Source organism: Lithobates pipiens, unplaced genomic scaffold (assembly GCF_037356315.1).
Source record: "Lithobates pipiens isolate NorthernLeopardFrog02 unplaced genomic scaffold, aLitPip1_a1.2 Scaffold_19, whole genome shotgun sequence".
Classification (NCBI taxonomy): Eukaryota; Metazoa; Chordata; class Amphibia; order Anura; family Ranidae; genus Lithobates; species Lithobates pipiens.
Window position 1 is genome coordinate 76,044,987 of NW_027507764.1, and position 25,568 is coordinate 76,070,554.

The 25,568-nt window shown below is 45.2% G+C and overlaps 1 protein-coding gene across 3 annotated transcripts in view; it reads left to right on the forward strand.

Annotated features, from left to right (window-relative positions):
* MALRD1 (MAM and LDL receptor class A domain containing 1) overlaps positions 1 to 25,568 on the forward strand; it is a 696,170-nt gene that overhangs the window by 589,922 nt on the left and 80,680 nt on the right. For all 3 annotated transcript variants that reach the window (XM_077490931.1, XM_077490932.1, XM_077490933.1), the window contains one exon: positions 1,024 to 1,090. In XM_077490931.1, the coding sequence (XP_077347057.1) occupies positions 1,024 to 1,090 (67 nt within the window). The remainder of the gene's footprint in view (positions 1 to 1,023; positions 1,091 to 25,568) is intronic.

Genomic DNA, 25,568 nt, shown 5'->3' on the forward strand with positions numbered 1-25,568 from the left:
GGCAAGCTACAGTTCAACCTAACTTTTTCATAAAAATCTGCTGCTATTATGTTGGTGTTATGAACCGGATAGTGATGCTAGTGTTGCTAGTGCTGTAATAGCCTCAGAGGCTGCACGTGTTGTGGGGGGGGGGGGGGGGGGGGGATTTATTATTATAGATTCTATATTATATATTGAGATTCTATATAGATTCTATATACCCTATCTTGTTACCTATCTGATCAGTGATCACTATCACCAGTCCATTTTCTGTTTGAACTATATACATTCAACATGAACAAAAAAGATTTGACAAAGCAGCGAAAAACATACAAACGTTGAATCTTTGGCTTATGGTGTCTGTCGAAAGTTCTAAGAAGATTTGATGGAGTAGCTAAACTATACGGAGTCATACAGTTTAGCTGCTCCGTCGAATCTTCTTTGAAAATTCGACAGACACCATAAGCCTTCAATGACAGATTTGACCTTAATTAATTTGGATTTTTGGACGAATACAATTTTTAATGAGAAACTAAATAAATAAAAACGAATTTCGGGAGTAACTAAATACATGTATTTTTCAGACGAAAAAAAAATTCCGAAACAAAATATTTCAGTGTGCACATATCTAATTTGGAGTAGCAGTTTCTAGCCCTATGAGCTAGAAATCATTTATGAGAATCAGTAACTATTAATGTGTAGAAGCACACACACATTTTTTCTTATTCAAACTTTTTATTCAGGTTTTCCACACATACCATATACAAAGTTGTATGGGATGTGCATTCATGGGCGTTCATGGAAGATAAACAGTAAGCAGGAACAGAATGGATGTAGGTAACAGAACATGTCGGAACTACAAAAGCCAGGGTCGTATTGTTTACAATTTACAAAAATGTTCATGCAAAGCATTCAATTCAAAATATTGTAAGAGATGGGAAGAAAAAGGCAGAGGAAGGGACAAACATTTTTTTTTCATTTTAAACTTTTACTATGTTACTATCAAAATTGATCATCTAAAAATTATTATTATTTTTTTTTTAGAATGTCCCTATAGATATTGCAGAAATGAAGGAACATGTGTTGTTAAAAATGAAGTTCCTGTATGCAGGTAATTTTACAACTTTACAGAGTTCTGATTTGCTTTATAAAGAAGAATGAATTGACTGATCTGTAATAATACCATGTGCATTAAATGGAAAACACTGTCTGATCTTAGCTTCTATTTAACTGGCTATTCTAAGACTTAGTGAAGGCTATTTACAGTTATCTGAGGCTGGAGCAAAAATGTACTCTGCACGTGCTCAGTAACTAAGAAGATGCTTTTCCAACTTGATGGGAAATGTACAGTATATGCAATGGAGCTAATCCCTCCTTTTCACCAATGAACAAAGGGGTGCTGTCATGATAGTCAGTGTTTCTGAGAATGAGCAAATGTCTAAAAGTCCATTGTCTTCAAGGAAACATCATGGGTAACATGGAGGGTTTTCTTCACTTTGAAAAGATTTCTTCTCCCTTTAGCATGGATCTGTGGTAGAGGAGGATAAGGAAAATCTCCTCACTGGGACAAATTAACATTTTAACCCATCCCAACTGTACCCACAAGTGAACCTCTTCACGACTGCGTTATAGCCAGATGACGGCTACAGAAAGGTCACACATTTCCGGGAGGTGCACATCGACGGCACGCATCGGCAGTGATCTATGGTTACTGTGTCCTTTGGACAAAGCTGTTTACAGATTGGGGTAAAGAGCCAATCACAGCAGTCTTTACCATGTGACCAGCTGTGTCCAATCACAGCTGATCACAGTGTAAACAGGATTTGCAGGTTGACAGCGTGCAACGAGAGGAGAGCCAGACGCAATACACACAGATGACTTCTACACTGATAATCAGGGCACTGATCATCAGTGTCCTGATGATCAGTGCAACTCCAATAGTGTCCATCAGTGCTGCCTGTCAGTGCCTATCAGGGATGCCTATTAGGGGCCATCAGTGCTGCCTATCAGTGCCAATCAGTGCCGCATATCAGTGCATCCTTATCTGTGCCTCCTCATCAGTGCCGCATATCAGTGCATCCTCATCTGTGCCTCCTCATCAGTGCCACCCCTTCAGTGCCCATCAGTGCAGCCTATCAGTGCACATCAGTACGACCTCATCAGTGAACATCAGTGAAGGAGAAAAATTACTTATCTACACAATTTTGTAACAAAAACTAAGAAATAACATTTTCTGGTTTTTTTCGTTTGTTTAATTAAATACCACCAAAAGAAAGCTCCATCTGTCTCAAAAGAAATGATAAAAATGTTCTTTGTGTACAGTGTTGCATGACTGCGCAATTGTCATTCAAAGTGGGACAGCGCTGAAAGCTGAAAATTGGCCTTGGCAGGAAGAAGGGAAAAGTGGCCAGTAGACAAGTGGTTAAAAAAAAGGTTCTGGCTTTAGATAAGGGAAACAAACACTAAGAATAATAGAGATGCTAATTGCCTGGCTGTCATGCTAACCCTCTTGCTTCAATAACGTGAGACAAAAGCCCTCAAACAAGTATGAAGACGGAAGTTCTGATTTGACTCCCTTTAGAGACTCTACTCAGCCAGTCTGCACTGAAGTCAGTAGGCAGTTAAATAGCCAAGCAATTATAATTTTTTTAAAAGGAGGTCAGCAAAGGCAAGAAAATGTTTACTTTAATTGATTATTGTTGAAGAATGTGAATGCCATCTGATGTTTTCGGAATCGATGGGGTTTTGTAGTTAAGCCGCATTGTGTTTTCATTTGTAAAATACAAAGATTTGCTATTTCAGACTGACTAAGTAAAGGCTTTTGTCCAATGTGCGCTGATTGTGACATTCACCATTTTATAAATATGCAGAATACTAGATTATCCACCAGACCCCAGAACATGTCAATTACGAATGTTGGTGAAAGTCATGAAATGTGTGCCAAATGCCATATTCATGGCTTTACAATAGGCCCCCAGAGCATGTGGTCTCATTCACTGTGCGTATTTCCCAGAGCATTTTGTACCTTCAGCTCAATTATTGTGCCGTTGTATTTTGCTGGGTCCAGCACATTCGGAAATGGATGCTGAGCTTCTTTATTCTCCACATTTTGATATTATTTTACAACCTATTTTTACCTGCACAATGTAGTCATAAATCACTCAGCAATGGCCTGTCGGAGCTGCTGTATGTGATTTCATCTGCTCGATTTCTCAGATCCCAGGTGGAAATTTTACCACTTATGAAACTGAACAGATTAGGCCTCCAGAGGGCTGCACTGAAATAGGTGATTTAGAAGACATAAATGTCCTCATTTCAAAATAATCCACCCTATTTCCTCACTACCATTCCTGCATCTGAACTGTATTTGTATAGGCAGATTACTAGATATCTTATTAAGACATATTTGATATGTATATGGCAGTAAATACTGATGCAAGAAGAACTCCAGGCAAACCGCTAAAAATAAAAATCTAAATGCATTAATGGTTATTGTGTAACCTGATTTATACTTGATTTTTAATCCTTATTTCCTAATTTAGCAATTTAGCTTCCTATGTCTTCTCTCTTTCTCTATCTTGAGTATTGCTAAGTGAAAAATAAAAGCTGTGGATGGAGTTGGGATTTAATTTAGTTTTGGGTGGAAGAACGTGTGACCATCAAGTATGTGTAAGAAATTTACTCCACCTGAAAGATCCCTCTTAACCTGCACCCTGATGGTCCGCTGCTACTGACACCCAGTCATGTGTGGCATTGGTAGGAAATTTCCTTGACTGTCAGTCATGCACTGTGATGGAAAATTCCGTGCTGTATGTCTTGCTGCTGTTATGTTTGAACTCCTCAAACTATTGAAAGGGAGGAATATCAGAACAAGATTTTATGATTTGCAATGCATGAGAATGTATCCACTAGACAGGCGACATAATAGATAAAGCAGTCTATTCAATCACTAGAGATGGAGGACATCACCTAGAATGCAGCCTAACCATTCACTAGAGACAGGTGACCTCACTGAGATTACAGCCTATCATTCCACTAGAGACTGGTGACATCAATATGAATACAACTCATCCATTTACTAGGGACATAATTGAGAATGCAGCTTATTCATTCACTAGAGATGGGTGACATCACCAAGAATGCAGCCTATACATTCACTAGAGACAGATGACATCACTGAGATTAGAGCCCATCAATTCACTAGAGATTGGTACCATCACTAAGAATACAGTCCATCCATGCACTAGGGACATAATTGAGAATGCATCCTATCCATTCACTAGAGACAGGTGATATCACCAAGAATGCAGCCTATCCATTCACTGGAGACAGGTGACAAAAAATAGAATGCATCCTATCCATTCACTGGGTAAAATTAAAAAAATGTGTTGTGCTGCTGGAAAAAAATATTAAATATAAAAATAAAATACAACAAATATAGTAGTAGTGCAATTGATCAAATACTCGTGATATATAGCATTGCCTAAGTAATCCTATATACAATAATCCCAGTGGTGTCCAAACAATGTCCAGTGGTGTGGAATAAATGACAGGTACTTCAAACTACTCCTTCAGTGCATAAAAATGACATTGTCCACATATAGATATAGTCCACACACTAACAAAGCTGTAATATTCTTAAAAATAGGTTTTAACCTTCACCAAAAATAGGTGTTATGTGCAATTACTGCTGGTAACTGAATCCCTAATCTCAGTGCTATAAATCTACATCAAACTCCAGTGCACCACCAAGCATGTGAATGTAAGCTGGACCCGTACCTGATTCATAGACCCATGCAATAGGCCTAAACATACTTTGTCCCCAACTTCAGGGGTGACCAGGTATGTGGGGCCATCCCAGGATGGTGCAATGGACTTTCCCATTCGTATACATCTCAGTTGTATCCTCTAACTCTGTTCCGCTCAGGTACAGGCTGCAATGTTCCTGGGAGTTTCTGCAGACAGACCTCAACACCAAATGCAAGCCACCGTAGTGTAGTATATACGAGCCCTGGTGCAACACTGTTTAATAGAGAGAGATACAAAGTAACAAAGAAACGCTAAACACTCACATGGTGTTCATAAAATGGAAGCGTCTGTGGTTATGCTGTGATGTAAGCTATGTACTTGCCGCTACTCTTCATTATGGAGTGTGACATCACCTGGCTTACTCCCCAGGCCTATCATCCCCAATCACGTGACTTCATCAGGGTTCCTTTTTTCTATCCATTACTAGAGATGGATGATATCACTAAGAATGCATCCTATCCATTCACTAGCCACAGGTGACATTGCTGAGAATGCAGCCTATCCATTCACTAGACAAGTAATATAATAGAGAAAGCAGATTATCCATTCACCAGAGGCTGGTAAAATCACCAGGAATGCAGCGGATTTATTCACTAAACATTGTTGACATCACTGAGAATGCAACCTATCCATTCACTAGAGACAGGTGACATCACCAAGAATGTAGCCTATCCATTCACTAGAGACAGGTGACATCACCAAGAATGCAGCCTATCCATTCACTAGAGACAGGTGACATCACTCAGAATGCACCCTATCCATTCACTAGAGACAGGTGACATCACCAAGAATGCAGCCTATCCATTTACTAGAGACAGGTGACATCACTCAGAATTCAGCCTATCTATTCACTAGAGACAGGTGACATCACTCAGAATGCAGCCTCTCCATTCACTAGAGACAGGTGACATCACCAAGTGTGCAGCATATCCATTCACTAGAGACAGGTGACATCACTCAGAATGCAGCTTCTCCATTCACTAGAGACAGGTGACATCACCAAGTGTGCAGCATATCCATTCACTAGAGACATGTGACATCACCAAAAATGCAGCTTCTCCATTCACTAAAGACAGGTAACATCTCTGGGAATGCAGCCAATCCATTCACTAAAGACAGATGACATCTCTGAGATTGCAGCTTATCCATTCACTAGAGACAGGTGTCATTTCTGAGAATGCAGCCTATCCATTCACTATAGACAGTTGACATCACAAAGAGTGCAGCCTATCCATTCACTAGAGACATGTGACATCACCAAAAGTGCAACCTATCCATTCACTAGGGACAGGTGACATCTCTGAGAATGCAGCCTATCCATTCACTAGAGATAGGTGATATCACTGAAAATGCAGCCTATCCATTCACTAGAGACAGGTGACATCACCAAAAGTGCAGCCTATCCATTCACTAGGGACAGGTAACATCAATGAGAATGCAGCCTATCCATTCACTAGAAACAGGTGATATAATAGAAAATGCAGCCTATCCTTTCACTAGAGACCTTTCAACAGGGACCAATTAATAGAATAGACAGCAGCCCAAATATAGTTAAAAATATCATAGCAGAGGAAAAAAAATACAGTCTTTAGTATAGGCAATTAGGGGCGCCTAGTATAGCTGAATATATACATTTACAGTGTATAGTTTACAAAACTATATCTGTATATTGAGACCTGGATCTGAATTCAAAGTTTCTTCTGTAATCCTAAAGTAGGTCCACCCTTTACTATCTAGACTTGCAACTAGAATGCATGCCCTTCCCTCCCCATCAGACTTGTCACGTGACCTGAAGCACAGCACTATTAGATACGTGTGGATAGGTGTCTTCCTCAATCTCCTAGATGGGCACCATGATGGTCAGAGGTCTGTCGAGCAGATATTAGTGGAGAGGATTGATGGGTGATCACATGGCATCACATCCCCAAACTTATAACTGCAAAATGTATCTTTTTCCAGAGGTCTATCAAATTACTGGCCCCTAATTAAATTTTACGGACTTGGGCCTTGGTAGGCTTTTGACCAGTGTACCTGTGTGAAATACGCTACTTATGTTGCCTGCTTTATATCCTGTGTTATTACAATTTGTTTTGCTAGTACAGGGCCACTATAAGTATATGCAGAAGAAAAAAACATTTAGACAAAATAATGTGTTTTTTCCTCCTTGAGCTGGACTGTCTATTTACCTAAGAACTGTAGGTTGGTTGAACGGAATTGGGTAGATTATTGTGTTTTTCTTTTGAAGATTAAGCCACAGCTTGGTATGAGGGAGATTTAAGTGCACTGTCTATTGTGTCTGCATTTCTCTCTGGTTGCAGATATCAAAGCACAACTCTAGGGAGGCTTATATCCCAGGAAATGAATAAAGCTTGAAGGATTTTTAATAAAAGTTGTTTTTTTATGACTATAGTGGTGTCCTCTGCCAGATGTAATCCCTGCAAACATACTAAAGCCTCAGTGGAAAACCCAAAATTTTACTTAGAAATTATTTTGAACCTTATCTTTTAAATAGAAGGTTTGCCCATGCTTTTCACATGTGGTAATATTGCATTGCTGTTTTTCTATGCATTGTAGACATGTCACTGGAGAAGTGATCGAGGGGGTGTACATCTCACCTAGGTTGCTACACAGTGTGAGATGGTAAATCCAGGATGGATCAGTTTCTCAGCAGCGATATGCTGCTGAGTTGTTATTTAATTTTGCCGGGCCTGGGTTTATATGGAATGGCAGGTAGGTTTGGTAGAGGGACCTGTCATTCCACATCCCCCGATCCAGTTCTGGGTTTGGGATCAGGTGAGCTTTGATCCTAATTAGCCTGGGAAGCTAAAGGCTCTGCAGGGTCTGCAGGTGATTGCTCCCAGCCAGGGAAACGAACAGTCTGTGTGTTTGAGGAAGCTGCAAGCACAGCCAGTGCTGGAGCTAACATCCACCCTGCGATATCCAGGCGAAAGACGCTGTGTTTATAAGTGTCAGATAGGTGAGAAGAACCTGTTAGTAAGCGCCCAGCCGGGCTAGGTTGTTTTGTTTTTGTTATTATTTTGTGCCTGTTATACACAAGAAGCACGGTGTTGCTGTATACTTTGTTTGTTGGACTGTTTGTACCACGAATAAACGCCAAGTTCTACTTTATAAAGTCCAAGTCTGCTGTGAACTGTGTCCAAACACACCCTACCCCGGGAAGATCCCTTACAATTGGTGGAGGTAGCGGGCAACACGGTTGCTAGGGGCAACGGTGTGGACAGACTTGGCTACAGCTGCTGATGTCCTGGGTGAAAGCTGCAACTACACTCCAAGAACAGTCCAGCAACATGGAGGAGATGCTGAAGCAGTTTATGCAAGTGAGTTTGCAACAACAGCAGGCTCAGACAGAGGCCAATAGACGACATGAACAGTCCATGGCTGAACAACAGCAGGCGCAGACAGAGGCCAATAGACGACATGAACAGTACATGGCGGCACAACATCAGATGCATAAGGAAGAGTTGCAAGCTTTGCGCCAAAGCCAACAACAACTTATCGAGCACCTGATAGTAAATCGAGAGGCGCCTGTGGTTGCTAATCCACCCACAATGGAGGGAGCCGCTCCAGAGATTTTTTTTGGGAGAAGGACTGTGCAGAAAGCGCTGCAAAAGATGACTGCTGAGGACGATGTTGAGGCCTATCTAACAGTATTTGAGCGCGTGGCTGAGCGAGAGAAGTTACCAGCCGCTGAGTGGGCAGAGGTAATTGCGCCCTATTTAACAGGTGAACCTCAAAAGGCCTACTATGACCTCAGTGAGCAAGAGGTTAAGGACTATACTCGGCTAAAAGAGGAGATACTTGCCCGACTAGGAGTTACTACTGCAGTCCGTGCCCGGAGGGTACGCAACTGGAGCTACAGTCTGCACAAATCAGCGAGGTCCCAGATGTATGACCTAATCCATTTGGCAAGAAAGTGGTTGGAGCCAGACACTTCTACTCCTGCACAAATCCTAGAGAAGGTCGTGATGGATCGCTACCTCCGAGCGCTTCCTACTGACCTGCAACGCTGGGTGGGACAAGGTGATCCTAGGAACGCAAACGAACTTGTCAACCTTGTGGAGAGGTTCCAGGCGACTGAGGACTACCTCCGTGATGTTCCTGCAGCATCTTCACCTCCCCGGAGCGCCAGATCTGTGCCGTCAGCTGGTAAGAGACTTCCATCTATTGGGGGAGTGTGGAGGGGTGCTGATGGGGGGAAAAGGGCTCAAGTGGTGTCTCAGGGACAAAAGACTGGTGATGGTCCCGGGTGGCTAAGGGGCTCTGAAAAGAACTCCTTGCCAAAGAGACCAGGCCCTATCCAGTGTTGGAGATGCCATGAGGCGGGACACGTGTCTGCCCATTGCCCTCTTACCTCTGAACCCATGGAATGTGACGCTAGCCGGCGTCAGTCGCTATTTGCGGAACCATCTTGTGCTGCAGTTCCTGGACTAGAGACTGAACCGCAAATCTGCAACATCACAATCAATGACTTTCCTGTTAAAGCGTTAATGGACTCAGGAAGCCTTGTAACCTTGGTGCATGCTAGCCTGGTGACTGGGGACTTAGAGTCTAAAAAGCATATGAGTGTTGTGTGCATACATGGTGATACAAAAGTGTACCCTATAGTGCTGGCTAAAGTCGGGACTGAACAAGGCACCGTACAATATGAAGTGGGTGTGGTTAAAAACCTCATGCATAATGTAATATTGGGGCGCGATTTTCCATTATTCTGGGCTCTTTGGGGGAAAAAAGAAAAATCCCCAAAAGGAGTGAGGATACCTCTAAGGGGGTTGCCTTGTCCACTGTGAATGATAAAAATGTGCAGGATGAAAATGATTGTTTGTTTTCCTTTGCAGGTCCTGGCTGGGGAGGAGGAGGCTCCTCCCACTGAGCAAAATATACTAGACTTAGAGGTGTCTAGCGATAATTTTGGGACTGCACAATTACAGGACCCCACTCTCAAAAATGCGAGAGAGCAGGTTGCTGTTATGAACGGGGTACCTCAGGAACCAGATGCTGAAAAAAGATTTCCACATTTTTCGGTGACTAATGATCTTTTCTATAGAGTCAATAAGGTTAAAGATGAGATTGTGGAACAGCTTCTGGTACCTAAGCCGTACCGGCGTCAGGTGCTTGACATGGCACATAACCATGTTCTTGGGGGACACTTGGGGACTGACAAAACGCGAGAGAGGGTTCTCCAGAGGTTTTTTTGGCCGGCTATATATGATGACATTAAAAAATACTGTGAGTCGTGCCCCACATGTCAGGTTAGTGCCCCAGTGTCACATTTTCGCAGTCCTTTGGTTTCGCTCCCTATTATAGAGGTGCCTTTTGAGCGTATTGCCATGGATTTAGTGGGTCCCATTGTAAAGTCAGCTAGAGGACACCAGTATATTTTGGTAGTCCTGGATTATGCGACCCGCTATCCTGAGGCTGTACCCTTAAGAAACACTGCATCTAAAACAATTGCACGTGAGTTGTTTTATATGTTCTCTAGGACTGGGATCCCCAAAGAAATCCTAACTGACCAAGGTACGCCATTTATGTCGAAAGTAATGAAGGAATTATGCAAACTATTTAAAATCTCACACATCCGTACCTCTGTGTACCACCCCCAGACGGACGGATTGGTGGAGAGATTTAATAAAACTTTGAAACATATGTTGAAGAAAGTGGTGGCAAAAGATGGTCGTGACTGGGATCATTTATTACCCTACCTCATGTTTGCTATTAGGGAGGTGCCCCAAGCGTCCACAGGGTTCTCACCATTCGAGTTGGTCTATGGTCATCACCCTAGGGGTCTACTGGACATTGCAAAAGAGACATGGGAGAATGAGTCCACCCCATACAAGAGTGTTATTGAGCATGTAGCACAAATGCAGGACCGTATAGCCACTGTAATGCCCCTGGTAAGGGAACACCTCCAGAGGGCTCAAGAGGCCCAAAGTAGAATTTACAACCGGTCCGCAAGAATCAGGACATTCAACCCAGGCGATAGGGTCCTTATACTAGTCCCCACTGTTGAGAGTAAATTCTTGGCGAAGTGGCAAGGTCCTTATGAAATTGTTGAAAAGATCAGTGAGGTGAACTACAAGGTGCACCAACCAGGTAGAAGGAAGCCTTTCCAAGTTTATCACATAAACTTGATCAAGCCCTGGAAAGACAGGGAATCCTTGGTGGCGACAAATACTGTTAATGATTTGTCACAACCAATCCCTCCAGTCAAGGTAGGTGATACTCTATCAGTGTCACAGAAACAGGAGGCTCAGGAATTTTTACAGAGAAACAAAAACAAGTTCTCTGACCTCCCAGGGCGTACACACCTCATCCATCATCACATTGAAACTGAGCCTAGAAGCAGAGTAAACCTTAAGCCCTATAGGATACCGGAGGCACGTAGGGAAGCCGTATCTGCCGAGGTAAAACGTATGCTTGCTCTGGGGGTAATTGAGGTGTCACAGAGTGAATGGTCCAGCCCAATTGTGCTAATCCCAAAGCCCAATGGAACTTGGAGGTTCTGTAACGATTTCAGAAAGTTGAATGAGATCTCCAAGTTCGATGCTTATCCTATGCCCAGGGTAGATGAGTTGATTGAGAAGTTGGGTAACGCCAGGTACATAACCACTCTCGATCTCACAAAGGGCTACTGGCAGATTCCACTTTCTGGTGAGGCTAAAGAGAAAACTGCATTCTCCACCCCTGATGGGCTATTCCAGTATGTAGTGATGCCATTCGGGTTACATGGAGTGCCTGCAACTTTCCAGAGGTTGATGGACTTGATTCTGCGACCACATCGTGATTACTCAGCTGCCTACCTCGATGATGTGGTCATTTTTAGCCCTGATTGGGAAAGTCACCTCTGTAAGGTACAGGCCGTGTTGGATGCCATAAGTGATGCGGGGTTGACCATAAATGCCGAGAAGTGTGCTCTAGCCCTAGAAGAGGCCAAATATCTGGGCTACATTATTGGGAGAGGGTTGATTAAGCCACAGCTAAATAAAATTGAGGCAATACAGAATTGGCCTAGACCCCTGACAAGGAAACAGGTTAGAGCTTTCCTGGGTATTACGGGGTATTACCGTAGATTTGTGCCGAACTTTGCCTCAGTTGCTGCTCCACTAACTGACTTGACAAAGGGCGGAAAGACAGCAATGGTCACGTGGACCCCAGAGGCCGAGAAGGCTTTCCAAAGCCTTAAGTCTGCCTTGTGCCAACCACCTGTGTTAGTTACCCCCGATTTCAGGCGAGAATTTCTGGTCCAGACAGATGCCTCTAACACAGGCTTAGGTGCAGTACTCTCACAAGTAGTGAATGGTGAGGAGCATCCAGTGACGTACTTGAGTAGAAAACTAACCCCGGCCGAGAAAAATTATGCCATTGTGGAGCGAGAATGTTTGGCAGTAAAGTGGGCCCTAGAATCTTTAAAGTATTACTTGCTAGGCAGGAAATTTAAGTTGGTGACAGACCATGCCCCCCTAACATGGATGAAGTTAAACAAGGAGAGAAATGCAAGAGTGACTAGATGGTTTCTCTCCCTACAAAACTTTAATTTCACTGTGGAACACAGGCCAGGGAAATTACAGGCAAATGCTGACGCATTGTCAAGGGTAAGTTGTCTGTGGGGACAAAAGGCTCAGCCCTCCGGTCTGAAAAAGAGGGGGGGGATATGTAGACATGTCACTGGAGAAGTGATCGAGGGGGTGTACATCTCACCTAGGTTGCTACACAGTGTGAGATGGTAAATCCAGGATGGATCAGTTTCTCAGCAGCGATATGCTGCTGAGTTGTTATTTAATTTTGCCGGGCCTGGGTTTATATGGAATGGCAGGTAGGTTTGGTAGAGGGACCTGTCATTCCACATCCCCCGATCCAGTTCTGGGTTTGGGATCAGGTGAGCTTTGATCCTAATTAGCCTGGGAAGCTAAAGGCTCTGCAGGGTCTGCAGGTGATTGCTCCCAGCCAGGGAAACGAACAGTCTGTGTGTTTGAGGAAGCTGCAAGCACAGCCAGTGCTGGAGCTAACATCCACCCTGCGATATCCAGGCGAAAGACGCTGTGTTTATAAGTGTCAGATAGGTGAGAAGAACCTGTTAGTAAGCGCCCAGCCGGGCTAGGTTGTTTTGTTTTTGTTATTATTTTGTGCCTGTTATACACAAGAAGCACGGTGTTGCTGTATACTTTGTTTGTTGGACTGTTTGTACCACGAATAAACGCCAAGTTCTACTTTATAAAGTCCAAGTCTGCTGTGAACTGTGTCCAAACACACCCTACCCCGGGAAGATCCCTTACAGCATTTTTTATTTTTTTATGGTATGGATGCCCATTAAAGCAAGAAATGCTTCTGCATTTCAGTTTGACAGCTGCAGTATTTTTGACCTTGTAGGTACCAGGCAACATGGAATGCTTGTCACCATTGTTATTGCTTATTATACTGGAAGGGGCACAAGTCAGCAACAAAGCTATTCCAAATCTTATTGTCTTTGGCTAATTTTGTTAATATTGAATTTAAGATGTTGAGGTTTACGCCTGCATGTTATATTAGTCTGATCTTCCAAGCACTTCCCGTTTGGTGTCCAAAGAAGGGGACCCTTAGCAGTTGAATCTATATTATTATCTTAGTCCATTTCTAATCCATTTCTAATCCATTTCTAATCCATTTCTAATCCATTTCTAATCCATTCCCAACCATTTCCATAGTCAAGTGGTGGTTGTGTCTTCTAGAGCAGTGGTTCTTAGGGATGGGTGAACGGTTCGGCCCATGCATACGTTCGGGCCAAATTTTCGTGGTTTGGATACTCGGCGAACATCAGAACAAATGGGTCGTTCGACCATTTGTTCGCCCCCCCCCCCCCCCCCCCCGAAACGACTACAATGCATTGCGGCACTGAACAGTGCATTGCAAGCCCTGATTGGCTGAAGCACTGAAAGCTTCAGCCAATCAGGGCCCAGAGCACTATCAGAGTCATGATTGGACAGTGTCATCATGACTTTATCCAATCATGGCTCATTCCCACCCCACAGTATAAAAGTATTCTTTCAATGGCAGCCATTTTCAATGTGATTTTGGCATGGAGAGAGATAGAACAGGGCTCTGTTCTGTGCTATTCATTAGTGTACTATACTGTGCTATTTTGCTTCAATTGTCAGTGTAGAATATTAGTTTAGTGTCAGTCTAGGGATAGTGTGAGTGTAGTAAGGAGGACCATCATTAAGCTTTGCATAGTGTGCAGCTAGAGTAGGGACAGCTCAGATAGTTTCACTGTAGTGAAGTGAGACAGTGTCATTCTTACAGACATTAGTGTAGAGTAGGGACTGCTCATATTGTTTCAGTGTAGTGTAGTGAGACCTTGTCAGTAATCTTTACATTAGTGTATAGCTAGAGTAGGGACAGTTCAGATAGTGTCAGTGTAGTGACAGTTGGACACCATCTGTTTGATTGCGTTAGTGCCAGTTTAATGCCATTTACTTCTGTGTGCGTTACTGCCAGTTTAACGCCATATAGTTTTGTGTGCGTTACTGCCAGTTTAACGCCATATAGTTCTGTGTGTGTTACTGCCAGTTTAATGCCATTTACTTCTGTGTGCGTTACTCTTAGTTTAACACCATATAGTTCTGTGTGCGTTACTGCCAGTTTAACGCCATATAGTTCTGTGCGTCACTGTACATTTGGTGCATTATATTGCAGTATATTACATGTATCCATGGAGTATGTCCGTGTAGTGTGAGTACTCAAATTAAAGTGCACCAAACACCTCTTTACATTGATTAAAGTGCATCTACATACAGATTTCAACGTCTTCACATTTGCTTATAAGCACCGCCGCCTCCCTCCCAATATTATCTGGGAGGACAACAAGCAGAGGCAGATGTCCCCTTGGCACTGTAAGGCGGCCAGCAACAAATGTGTCCACATGCAAAGGTGGACGTGGTGGTCAGTCCTCAGGCAGGGCATAATTTCCTCTGTTTAGTGAGTTTGCCCATGCTATCCAGCCACATCATGCAGAAGAGGTGGTGGACTGGCTTACTAAACCTTCCTCATCCTCCTCATCCTCTGTCACGCAAGCAGAGAGAAGTGTGCAGTCCCCTGCAGTTGCCAGAAGTGGATAAACCTGCCTCCTTGTCCACATCTATTCCTGCCATAGCCCCAACATCATCCATTGAGGAGTCAGCTAAGTTATTTGACCACAGCATCAGCCACTTGCTCCTTCATGATGTCCAGCCATTACTGGATTCAGATGTTGGTTCTGAGGTTGAGGATGACAGGAACATTGGCCTAGAGAGAGGGAGGAACACTGTTAGACAAATTAGCATGTTCCCCAAGCCACAGCGTATTGCCAAGTTGTCTCCAGTGGTAATGATGAAGATGGTAATGATGAAGATGGAGATGATGATGATGATGATGAGGTCACTGATCCGACTTGGGTGCCAGATAGAGCAGAGGAGGAAACTGAAGGTGAGGCGGCACAACCCCATGGAGGCCGACATCAAGAAACAGTAGAGAGTAGCCACCCTATTCCATCACATTCTGCAGCTGTTATCTCCCAGCCCACTCCCCAAAGCTCAGCTGTCTGGGCCTTTTTCAGCAGGCTGTTCCATCTCTCTGCCATCACATAGAAGGGAATGTTCCCATTGGGCAAGGCAGTCAGCTGTAAAATACACCTTACCGCTGACATGTGGTCCAGCAAGAATGGGCAGGGATGATATATTTTATTCACAGCACACTGGGTAACGCTGCTTGCAACTCGAAAGGATGCAGGGCAGGGCTTGGTGCTGCAGGTATTGTGCCCCCATGTCTCCATACAGCTGGTGGTGATGATGCCAGACCAGGACAGCCATAAGAAATTTTTGGGCCCCTTACACAGCTTTAGGCATGCCCCCCCTCCCCCGAGCCTGACCACCAACATTTCCCAAGGCTTGCCCATGGGCCATCCTACCGAATTCGCACACCGGCCACCTCACCTGTACACACTCAGGCCCCTTCAATCCTGTATATGTTAGCCCCCCTACACACCTGAATATATGCTAGCTCCCCACACACACACCTGTATATATGTCAGCCCCCCCCACACCTGTATATATGTCAGACCCCTCACACCTGTATATATGTCAGCCCCCCACATGCACAAATCTGTAAACACACAAGGCTCTGGCTCAGTGGCAGAATTATCAGGGTCGCAACAGTCGCAAGTGCGACTGGGCCCTGTAGTTCTCCACCACTTCAGGGGGCCCACTGGCCGCCCGCCCGTGAGGGGCCCACCTGACTGTCCGGGGATGTGTGTCCGTGATTGACTGTCACTGTATGGTTCATGCTGTGGGGAAGGGGGCTTTCACCCGCTACGAGGAGAGAGACCATAAAAGAGAAGTGCTTAGAGACTTTGTGGGCTCCACCCCCGCCTATCCAGAGGCAGAGAGACTGTAAGGGTGGCGGGGTGGACACTCAGCAGACCTATTCAGTGAAGGCAGGGGAGGAGCTCTCTGAGGCAAGGCATTCCTGGAGGAGGCATGCTTCGAGAGGAACTTCGTGAAGGATACTTTCTGATTCTGAGGAGGGGGAATCGATCGATTGATTGCAGTTAAGTCACCATTTTGCCTTGCAATCAATTGATCCCGACCTCCACCACCTCTTCGGCTCTACCTCTTACTGATCCCATCCCCTCACCACCACCACCACCACTGATCTCATTCCTATCCCCCCATCACCTCTACAACAGAGGTGATGGGGGGGTGGGGGGATAGGGATGAGATCAGTGGTGGTGGTGGTGGGGGATGGGATCAGTAAGAAGTCCCCCTCCATTTTTGGGCACGGTTAAAGTTGTTGTTCAAATCAGAAACAGAAATTTTTTACTTTGTTGTACAGTGGAAAAAAATATAGTATCAAAATCATGGTGGGGGGCCTTCCTGATTTCTTGCACCGGGGCCCTGAGGTTTCTAGTTACGCCTCTGCTCTGGCTCCTTCCTGTACACAAACAGCCCCCTCCCTTTCCCTCACAGCCCCTACTTGTAAAGAATTTTTCCTACCTGGTTCCAGTTCGTTTTCACAAAGCTGACATGTTGCTCACACAGAAAAGCCCAGTACACGAGGGGTGCACATGCACATAGTAGCCAGAGGTGGTAGTAAAGAGCTTGTTTCTGTAATGCACAACACAGCTCCTCTTCACCCGTCCTGCCTTCTTTTGACCCAGGTGGACCCCTCGGGCCCCGGGGCCACTTACAGTTGTAACGGCTGTACCCCCCTGATGGCGGCCCTATACCACACCTCTGAGCTCTACCCCCTCCTCCTCTGCCACCTCCATGCCCTCCTCTGCAGATTTGTCCTATGAACAGCAGGTACCCCCTAAGCGTTTAAAGGGCTATTCCCAGAGTCAGGCTAAAGGGTGCCATCCAGTGCTTCAGCTGGTGTGTTTAGGGGACAGGAACCACACCGCAGCAGAGATTCTTGCAGCTCTGCAGGGACAGGTCCAGAGGTGGTTCCCACCATGCCAGCTGGAGCCAGGAATGGTGATGTGCAATAATGGCTCTAACCTCCTGTCCACCCTTAGACAGAGAAAGTTGACACATGTGCCATGCCTGGTACATGTCCTCAATTTGGTGGTGCAGCATTTCCTAAATAGTGAGAGTCTGTAGCCATTTCAGGCGGTCGTACACAGCCAGTGCTTGGTTAGCTGAAATTTAGTGGGAAATCCACCTGCTCATAAACCGGCTGATTTGTGACATGTCCACCAGGTGGAACTTAACTTTGTCAATGCTGCAGCGGCTATACATGCAGCAGAGGGCCATCAATGAGTACCTGTTGCGAATACGGCACAACAACAGGCTCAGGCCGCCTCTGCTTTTTTCCCCACAACAATGGCTGATCATTAAGGATGCATGCACTGTATTGTCACCATTTGAGGAGGCCACAAGGATGGTGAGCCGTGACAGTGCATGCATCAGTGACACAAGTCCTGTTGTGTTCCTGCTTGAGCAGACTCTGCGTGGCATTATGGACAGGGCACTGGAGGCAGAGCTATCCAGGAGGATTCTGGTACTTTCATAGGCTTTGAAGAAGAGGAAGACATGCGTCATTCTGTAAGCGATGGCCTTCCAACCCCAGGGCCCTTGGGAGTAGTACTTGGCTGGGAGGAGGAAGTTCCAGATGCTGTCATTCTGAGTGACCCCGAGGAGTCTGCTTCTCAAGCCTTGGCAAATTTGAGGCGCATGGGCAACCTCATGCTTCAAAGCCTGCAAGGACCCAAGAATACGTGGCATAATGGAGAAGGATGATTACTGGTTGGCAAACCTCCTTGACCACCATTATAAAGGGAAGGTCTCAGAACTAATCCCTTCCCCACAGAGAGTTCAGAAGATAAAATCTCTTGAGGAAACGTTAAAGAGGATTTTATTGAATGTTTTTCCTGATTCCAGTAGGTTACATTGTCATGGAAAACTGAGTTTTGAGTCTTCTGTTGGTCAAGAGAGGAGCATTGGAGAAGGCATCTGCCTAAGTGAGGCATTTTGGATTTTTTTTAGTCCTCATCACCCAGGGCTGTCAGCTTCCACACCCCATTGGCAGCGTTTGCATCCCATGGTGGATGATTACCTCAGGGCTAAAACAGAGATGGAGAGCCTTCCAGCTGACGATCCACTGACATACTGGGTCATGAGAATAGACCACTGGCCAGAACTTGCCCAAAATGCTATTGAGTTGTTGGGCTGCCCTGCATCCAGCGTGCTTTCAGAATGGGCATTCAGTGCTGCAGGGGGTTTCATTACTGATCATAGAACGTGTCTGTCCTCAGACTCCATTGGTGGTTTGACTTTTATAAAAATGAATCAGTCCTGGATTACCAGCTATGAAACCCCTGATGCCGATGTCACTGATTAAGTCTTTTTGAGATGTGGAATCTCTACAGGACTTTGAGGCTGCCTAGCTTTGAGGGTGTTCAATTATTTTATGTGGAAAAAAAAATGTTGGTATAGGTTTCATGGGCACAATTAACACCCAAAGACCAATTTTTCAGCACCTGTTTCATAATGAATTGTCGGTCCCGGCAATACAGATAAAAGTCATTGAAAAAAACGGCATGGGATTCCCCCACAGTCCATTACCAGGCCCTTTGGGTCTGGTATGGCTATTAAGGGGAACCCCGTGCCAATTTTTTTTTAAAAATGGCGTTGGGGTCCCCCTTAAAATCCATACCAGACCTGATTTTAAGGGGAACCCCATGCCAAAGCGGCCCCCCTCCTGAACTGTACCAGGCCTCATGCCCTCAACATGGGGAGGGTGCTTTGGGGTAGCCCCCCAAATTACCTTGTCCCCATGTTGATGGGGACAAGGGCCTCATTCCCACAACCCTTGCCCGGTGATTGTGGGGGTATGTGGGTGGGGCGCTTATCAGAATTTTGAAGCCCCCTTTAACAAGGGGACCCCCAGATCCCGGCCTCTCCCTGTGTGACATGGTATCGGGGTACAAATGTACCCCTACCAGTTCACAAAAAAAGACAAGACACAACTTGGGACAAGTCCTTTATTAAAAAATAAAAAATTTTAAATGGCCCATGAAGTCCATTCATCTTCTTCTCTTGCTCCGCCGACTGACCGAAAAAGAAAAGAAAAAAACAAAGCCGCAACCAACCCGCCTCCATTGGAGGCACCTGCCATATGACGCGTCCTCGCAGGTGACAGTTTTATAACTGAGGGCGGGGCCACACTGTGATGTACGTGGGTGACCCTGCCCCCCTCTGATGCTCGGGGACTTCCCCATGGCTTTCCCGGGGAGTCAAAGGGGGTGGGGCCATCCATTTACATAACCGGGTGGCCCCACCCCCTCTGAAAACAAGCCTTCCTTGGTCAAACTGGGGGGTAAATCTCCCCAGTACAGACAGACCGCAATAAAAACGTGACAAAAATATGTAAAAAAATCTATCCAAAAAGTTTTTCCTTTACATATATTTTTAAATGTATTTTCACTTTTTGCAGTCAGATTTGAGAAAACCCCACTATATGTTTATGTGTTGCCTTTTTACAGTATATCATTTTTTAAATACATTTCTGAAGAGTTAGGGTGCTATTACTGGTTAATTTGTTAAGCAGCAATGTATTACTTCCTCCTGGTGCGGTCATTATGGTTACCTATTTGTTTATATAAACCATATAAACCAAAGCTCATTACAAGGCTTCCTACCCTGATGAAGCCAGTTGTGTTAGTGGTGTAATGCATAGGGCAAAGCCAAGTGACATAACTTCCGGTGCAGAGCCAAAAATCAGAAGTCATCAGATGGAGTAAAACATGTTGGGGGTGTGGCCTGCTGGGAGCCCAGACTGAGACTGACATTCATTCCAATACCAGTGGGTCTGCATTGATGTGCGACTTCATGGGACCCATCCTTTGCTCAACAGTTGTTTGGACAAGCTCCTCCCTGGCCTGCACTCACAGTGGTGGACACAGGATTGCTTTAACTTGTAGCCTGAGTGGCACACATCTTCTATTGCCAATTCACACTGCAAAAATGGAAATACACTAATACACAATTTTTTTAAAATATTCCCTCCCCCTTCTCCTACCTATATAAAAAAAACTTGTGTGTGCTTACCTAAATTTTAATTCGCTCTTTTCGAGTCACTTGATCTTGCAGCTTTGGCTCAGGGAACACTCTACAATGGCTGGGAGTTCCAGGAGCCATGATGTCCCCCATAGGCTCCCAAGGCCAAATTGTTGCTGGTGCTCCCTCCTCTCCCCTGCAGCAGCCACTTAGACCGCACAAACACTATTAGATTTTCTGAAGATTGTTCTCTTCAGATTTACCAAAACCTATAGTATAAGGTCAAACCTTAAGAGTTTCAAGTTGTATGCATTCAGGCAGGCCCTTGCACTACATGGTTTTGGTAAATCTGAAGACAAAAATCTGAAGAAAATCGAATAGCCGCACATCAATGCAGACCCACTGGTATTGGAATGAACATCAGTCTCAGCCTAGGCTTCCTCCAGGACACGCCCCCAACATGTTTCACTCCGTCCAATGACTTTTTGATTTTTGGCTCTGCACCGGAAGTTATGTCACTTGGCTATGCCCTATGCATTACGCCACTAACCCACCTGGCTTCATCAAGGTAGGAAGCCAAGTGATGAGCTCTGGTTTATATGGTTTATATAAACAAATAGGTAACCATAATGACCGATCTATGTCTAATGCCCCGTACACACGAGCGGACTTTTCGACATCCAAACTCCGACGGACTGAGTCCGGCGGACTATCCGATCGTGTGTGGGCTGCAACGGACTTTAGCGAAGCTAAAGTCTGACGGACTTTAGAAATGAAGCATGCTTTAAATTTTCCCGACGGAACTCCGCCGGACCCGGTCCCCTTTGAAAAATCCGCTCGTGTGTGTGCTACTCCGACGGACTAAAACCGACGCTAGGGCAGCTATTGGCTACTGTCTAGGAACTTCCTACGTCGAATCCAGTCGTACGTCATCACGTTCGACTCCGTCGGAGTTTGGTGTGATGGTGTGTGGTCAAGTCCGTTCGGTCGAAAAGTCCGCCAGAACTCCGGCGGAACTCCTTTGGAGGTCTGTCAGACTTAATCCCTCTCGTGTGTACGGGGCATTACTGACACATTGAAGCCGGAGCTGCAGGATCACTTGACCGAAGCAGATTAAAAATAGGTGCATACATCTTTTTAATACAGGATAGGAAAGATAGGTAGAAGAAGGGGGGAGGGAATATTTTTTTAAGAATATTTAGATTAGGATTTTTTTCCACTTTAAGCCAGGACAGTTGACTATCTCACGAAAGAAAGGAGAGTGGTGTGAACTGGATTACCAGGGGTGGGCAGCCTGTGGCCCTCCAGCTTTTGTGGAACTACATTTTATATGAGGCATTGCAAAATGGACAGTTACAATTACTCCCAGAAGCAGAGGCAACAGTTCTGCAACAGCTGGAGGGCCATAGGTTGCCTACCCCTGGGTTTTAGATATTCTGCTGGAGTTAGTTCTTTCTGTTAATGTTGCAGCTCAATGTGTGATACTCTGAAACGAACTAAAGTAAAGTTGAACTTGGTGCAATCTTCTACTTTCCCCACATTTGACAGACAGGAGCACAGAATTTAGATGTACAGGTAATATTCATAATCATCTGTAAACTTTGGAGCCACGGAGTATGAAGCCTATGTGATTGTGAATACTCAGCATGCATTTGCATTGTTCAGGAAGATGGCAGATGAAAGGCTTACAAAACACAGCAGAGCGTTCTTTTAACTAGATGTTGTCGCGGCGAGCTGCAGAGCTGGATGTTTCATTATAGCCTATTGTTCTGTTGTAAATGAGATCTATATCTTCACTATAGCCATTTCTCTCTTTTAATTCCTGCCATGATGACACAAATGGAAATGGAGCCAATTAATGCAGGGAGCTGTCATAAGAGCTCAGGGTTATTATTTAGTTTTTTTTCTCCAAGAATTTGGGGAAGTTTTAATGAAGATAAATGGCAATTTCCATTTATATAAGTTAATTATTTTCCAGGTATTGCATATATCTAGATGCTTAGTAGGCTGTAGTCTAAAGCAACCTAGGGCAAATTTTATGTAGCACTGACCCCCGAAGGAACGGCTGATTTTTTCCGGGCTTACCGATTACCTCCACCAGCTCGTCACTAGTGATGGCCGAACGGTTCGCCCGGCGGTCGTTTCGCGGCGAATTTCCGACTTTCGCCGTCCGCGGGTTCGAACGCCTTTTTCCGTCGTTCGCCCCGGCGGACTTACGTGTTTAATGTATACAAGAACTTTAACCTTTCGTGACACGTTTATCATGTGTTACAGGACAACCAATTGAGACATGACAGCTCATGGACACTTGGACATTCCCCCTAACCTATAAATACACCCGATCCGGTGGCCATTTTACATTCTTTCTTCTGTCACTGTAGGGAAAGGATCCTGTGTGGAGTAGGGACAGAGAAAACGCTAGCTATTTGGTACACAAAAGTTCTTTTCAGGACTGGTATAGGTGTTAGGTCAGCAGCCTGAGTTTCTTTTGTCAGTTTAGATAAAGGGACAGAGCGCTGTATGCTGCTATTTTAGGGACAGCTCAGCCAGATTAGTCTTTCTTCATCATCATCATCATCATCATCATTAGCTGTTACTATCAGGTCCACAAAAGAGCTGTTCCAGCTAATCGTTCCAGCCTACTCTTTTTTGCCAATTTGTATAGGGACAGGCAGGAAGCAGTGTGTCAGGCAGTGAGGATAATTTTAAAGACTTGCTGTTACTATTAGTTCCACAAAGGTTCTTTTCAGGACTGGTATCAGTGGTACGGTAATAGGCTTGTACACGTATAATATTCTTTCTTCCAAATATAGAAAGAATATTATACTTGACTGCTGCCCTTCTGCTGCAGTCTGCTAATCATTCACAACTCACTTGTTCCACAAAAGTTCTTATAAGGACTGGTAACTTGGTCTGTCTAGGGTGCTACGGTACATAGGCTTGGGTGCGGTACAGTCTGCTGTTCTGTAAGGACCGCTATCGGTCCACAATAGATAGGGTTGCCGTGCACTACTGCTGACCGCTGCCCTATACTGCAGCAGTCCTTCAGCGGTATAGGGACTGACGCACAGTCTGCTAAACACTAATACACAACCTGCTTGGTCCACAAAAGTTCTTATAAGGACTGGTAACTTGGTATAGGGTGCTACGGTACATAGGCCTGAGTGCGTTACAGTCTGCTGTTCTGTAAGGACCGCTATCGGTCCACAATACATAGGGTTGACGTGCACTACTGCTGACCGCTGCCCTATACTGCAGCAGTCCTTCAGCGGTATAGGGACTGACGCACAGTCTGCTAAACACTAACACACAACCTGCTTGGTCCACAAAAGTTCTTATAAGGACTGGTAACTTGGTATAGGGTGCTACGGTACATAGGCCTGAGTGCAGTACAGTCTGCTGTTCTGTAAGGACTGCTATCGGTCCACAATACATAGGGTTGCCGTGCACTACTGCTGACCGCTGCCCTATACTGCAGCAGTCCTTCAGCGGTATAGGGACTGACGCATTGTCTGCTAAACACTAATACACAACCTGCTTGGTCCACAAAAGTTCTTATAAGGACTGGTAACTTGGTATAGGGTGCTACGGTACATAGGCCTGAGTGCGTTACAGTCTGCTGTTCTGTAAGGACCGCTATCGGTCCACAATACATAGGGTTGCCGTGCACTACTGCTGACCGCTGCCCTATACTGCAGCAGTCCTTCATTGGTATAGGGACTGACGTACAGTCTGCTAATCACTAACACACAACCTGCTTGGTCCACAAAAGTTCTTATAAGGACTGGTAACTTGGTATAGGGTGCTACGGTACATAGGCCTGAGTGCGTTACAGTCTGCTGTTCTGTAAGGACCGCTATCGGTCCACAATACATAGGGTTGCCGTGCACTACTGCTGACCGCTGCCCTATACTGCAGCAGTCCTTCATTGGTATAGGGACTGACGTACAGTCTGCTAATCACTAACACACAACCTGCTTGGTCCACAAAAGTTCTTATAAGGACTGGTAACTTGGTATAGGGTGCTACGGTACATAGGCCTGAGTGCGTTACAGTCTGCTGTTCTGTAAGGACCGCTATCGGTCCACAATACATAGGGTTGCCGTGCACTACTGCTGACCGCTGCCCTATACTGCAGCAGTCCTTCATTGGTATAGGGACTGACGTACAGTCTGCTAATCACTAACACACAACCTGCTTGGTCCACAAAAGTTCTTATAAGGACTGGTAACTTGGTATAGGGTGCTACGGTACATAGGCCTGAGTGCGTTACAGTCTGCTGTTCTGTAAGGACCGCTATCGGTCCACAATACATAGGGTTGCCGTGCACTACTGCTGACCGCTGCCCTATACTGCAGCAGTCCTTCATTGGTATAGGGACTGACGTACAGTCTGCTAATCACTAACACACAACCTGCTTGGTCCACAAAAGTTCTTATAAGGACTGGTAACTTGGTATAGGGTGCTACGGTACATAGGCCTGAGTGCGTTACAGTCTGCTGTTCTGTAAGGACCGCTATCGGTCCACAATACATAGGGTTGCCGTGCACTACTGCTGACCGCTGCCCTATACTGCAGCAGTCCTTCAGCGGTATAGGGACTGACGCACAGTCTGCTAAACACTAACACACAACCTGCTTGGTCCACAAAAGTTCTTATAAGGACTGGTAACTTGGTATAGGGTGCTACGGTACATAGGCCTGAGTGCGTTACAGTCTGCTGTTCTGTAAGGACCGCTATCGGTCCACAATACATAGGGTTGCCGTGCACTACTGCTGACCGCTGCCCTATACTGCAGCAGTCCTTCATTGGTATAGGGACTGACGTACAGTCTGCTAATCACTAACACACAACCTGCTTGGTCCACAAAAGTTCTTATAAGGACTGGTAACTTGGTATAGGGTGCTACGGTACATAGGCCTGAGTGCGTTACAGTCTGCTGTTCTGTAAGGACCGCTATCGGTCCACAATACATAGGGTTGCCGTGCACTACTGCTGACCGCTGCCCTATACTGCAGCAGTCCTTCATTGGTATAGGGACTGACGTACAGTCTGCTAATCACTAACACACAACCTGCTTGGTCCACAAAAGTTCTTATAAGGACTGGTAACTTGGTATAGGGTGCTACGGTACATAGGCCTGAGTGCGTTACAGTCTGCTGTTCTGTAAGGACCGCTATCGGTCCACAATACATAGGGTTGCCGTGCACTACTGCTGACCGCTGCCCTATACTGCAGCAGTCCTTCAGCGGTATA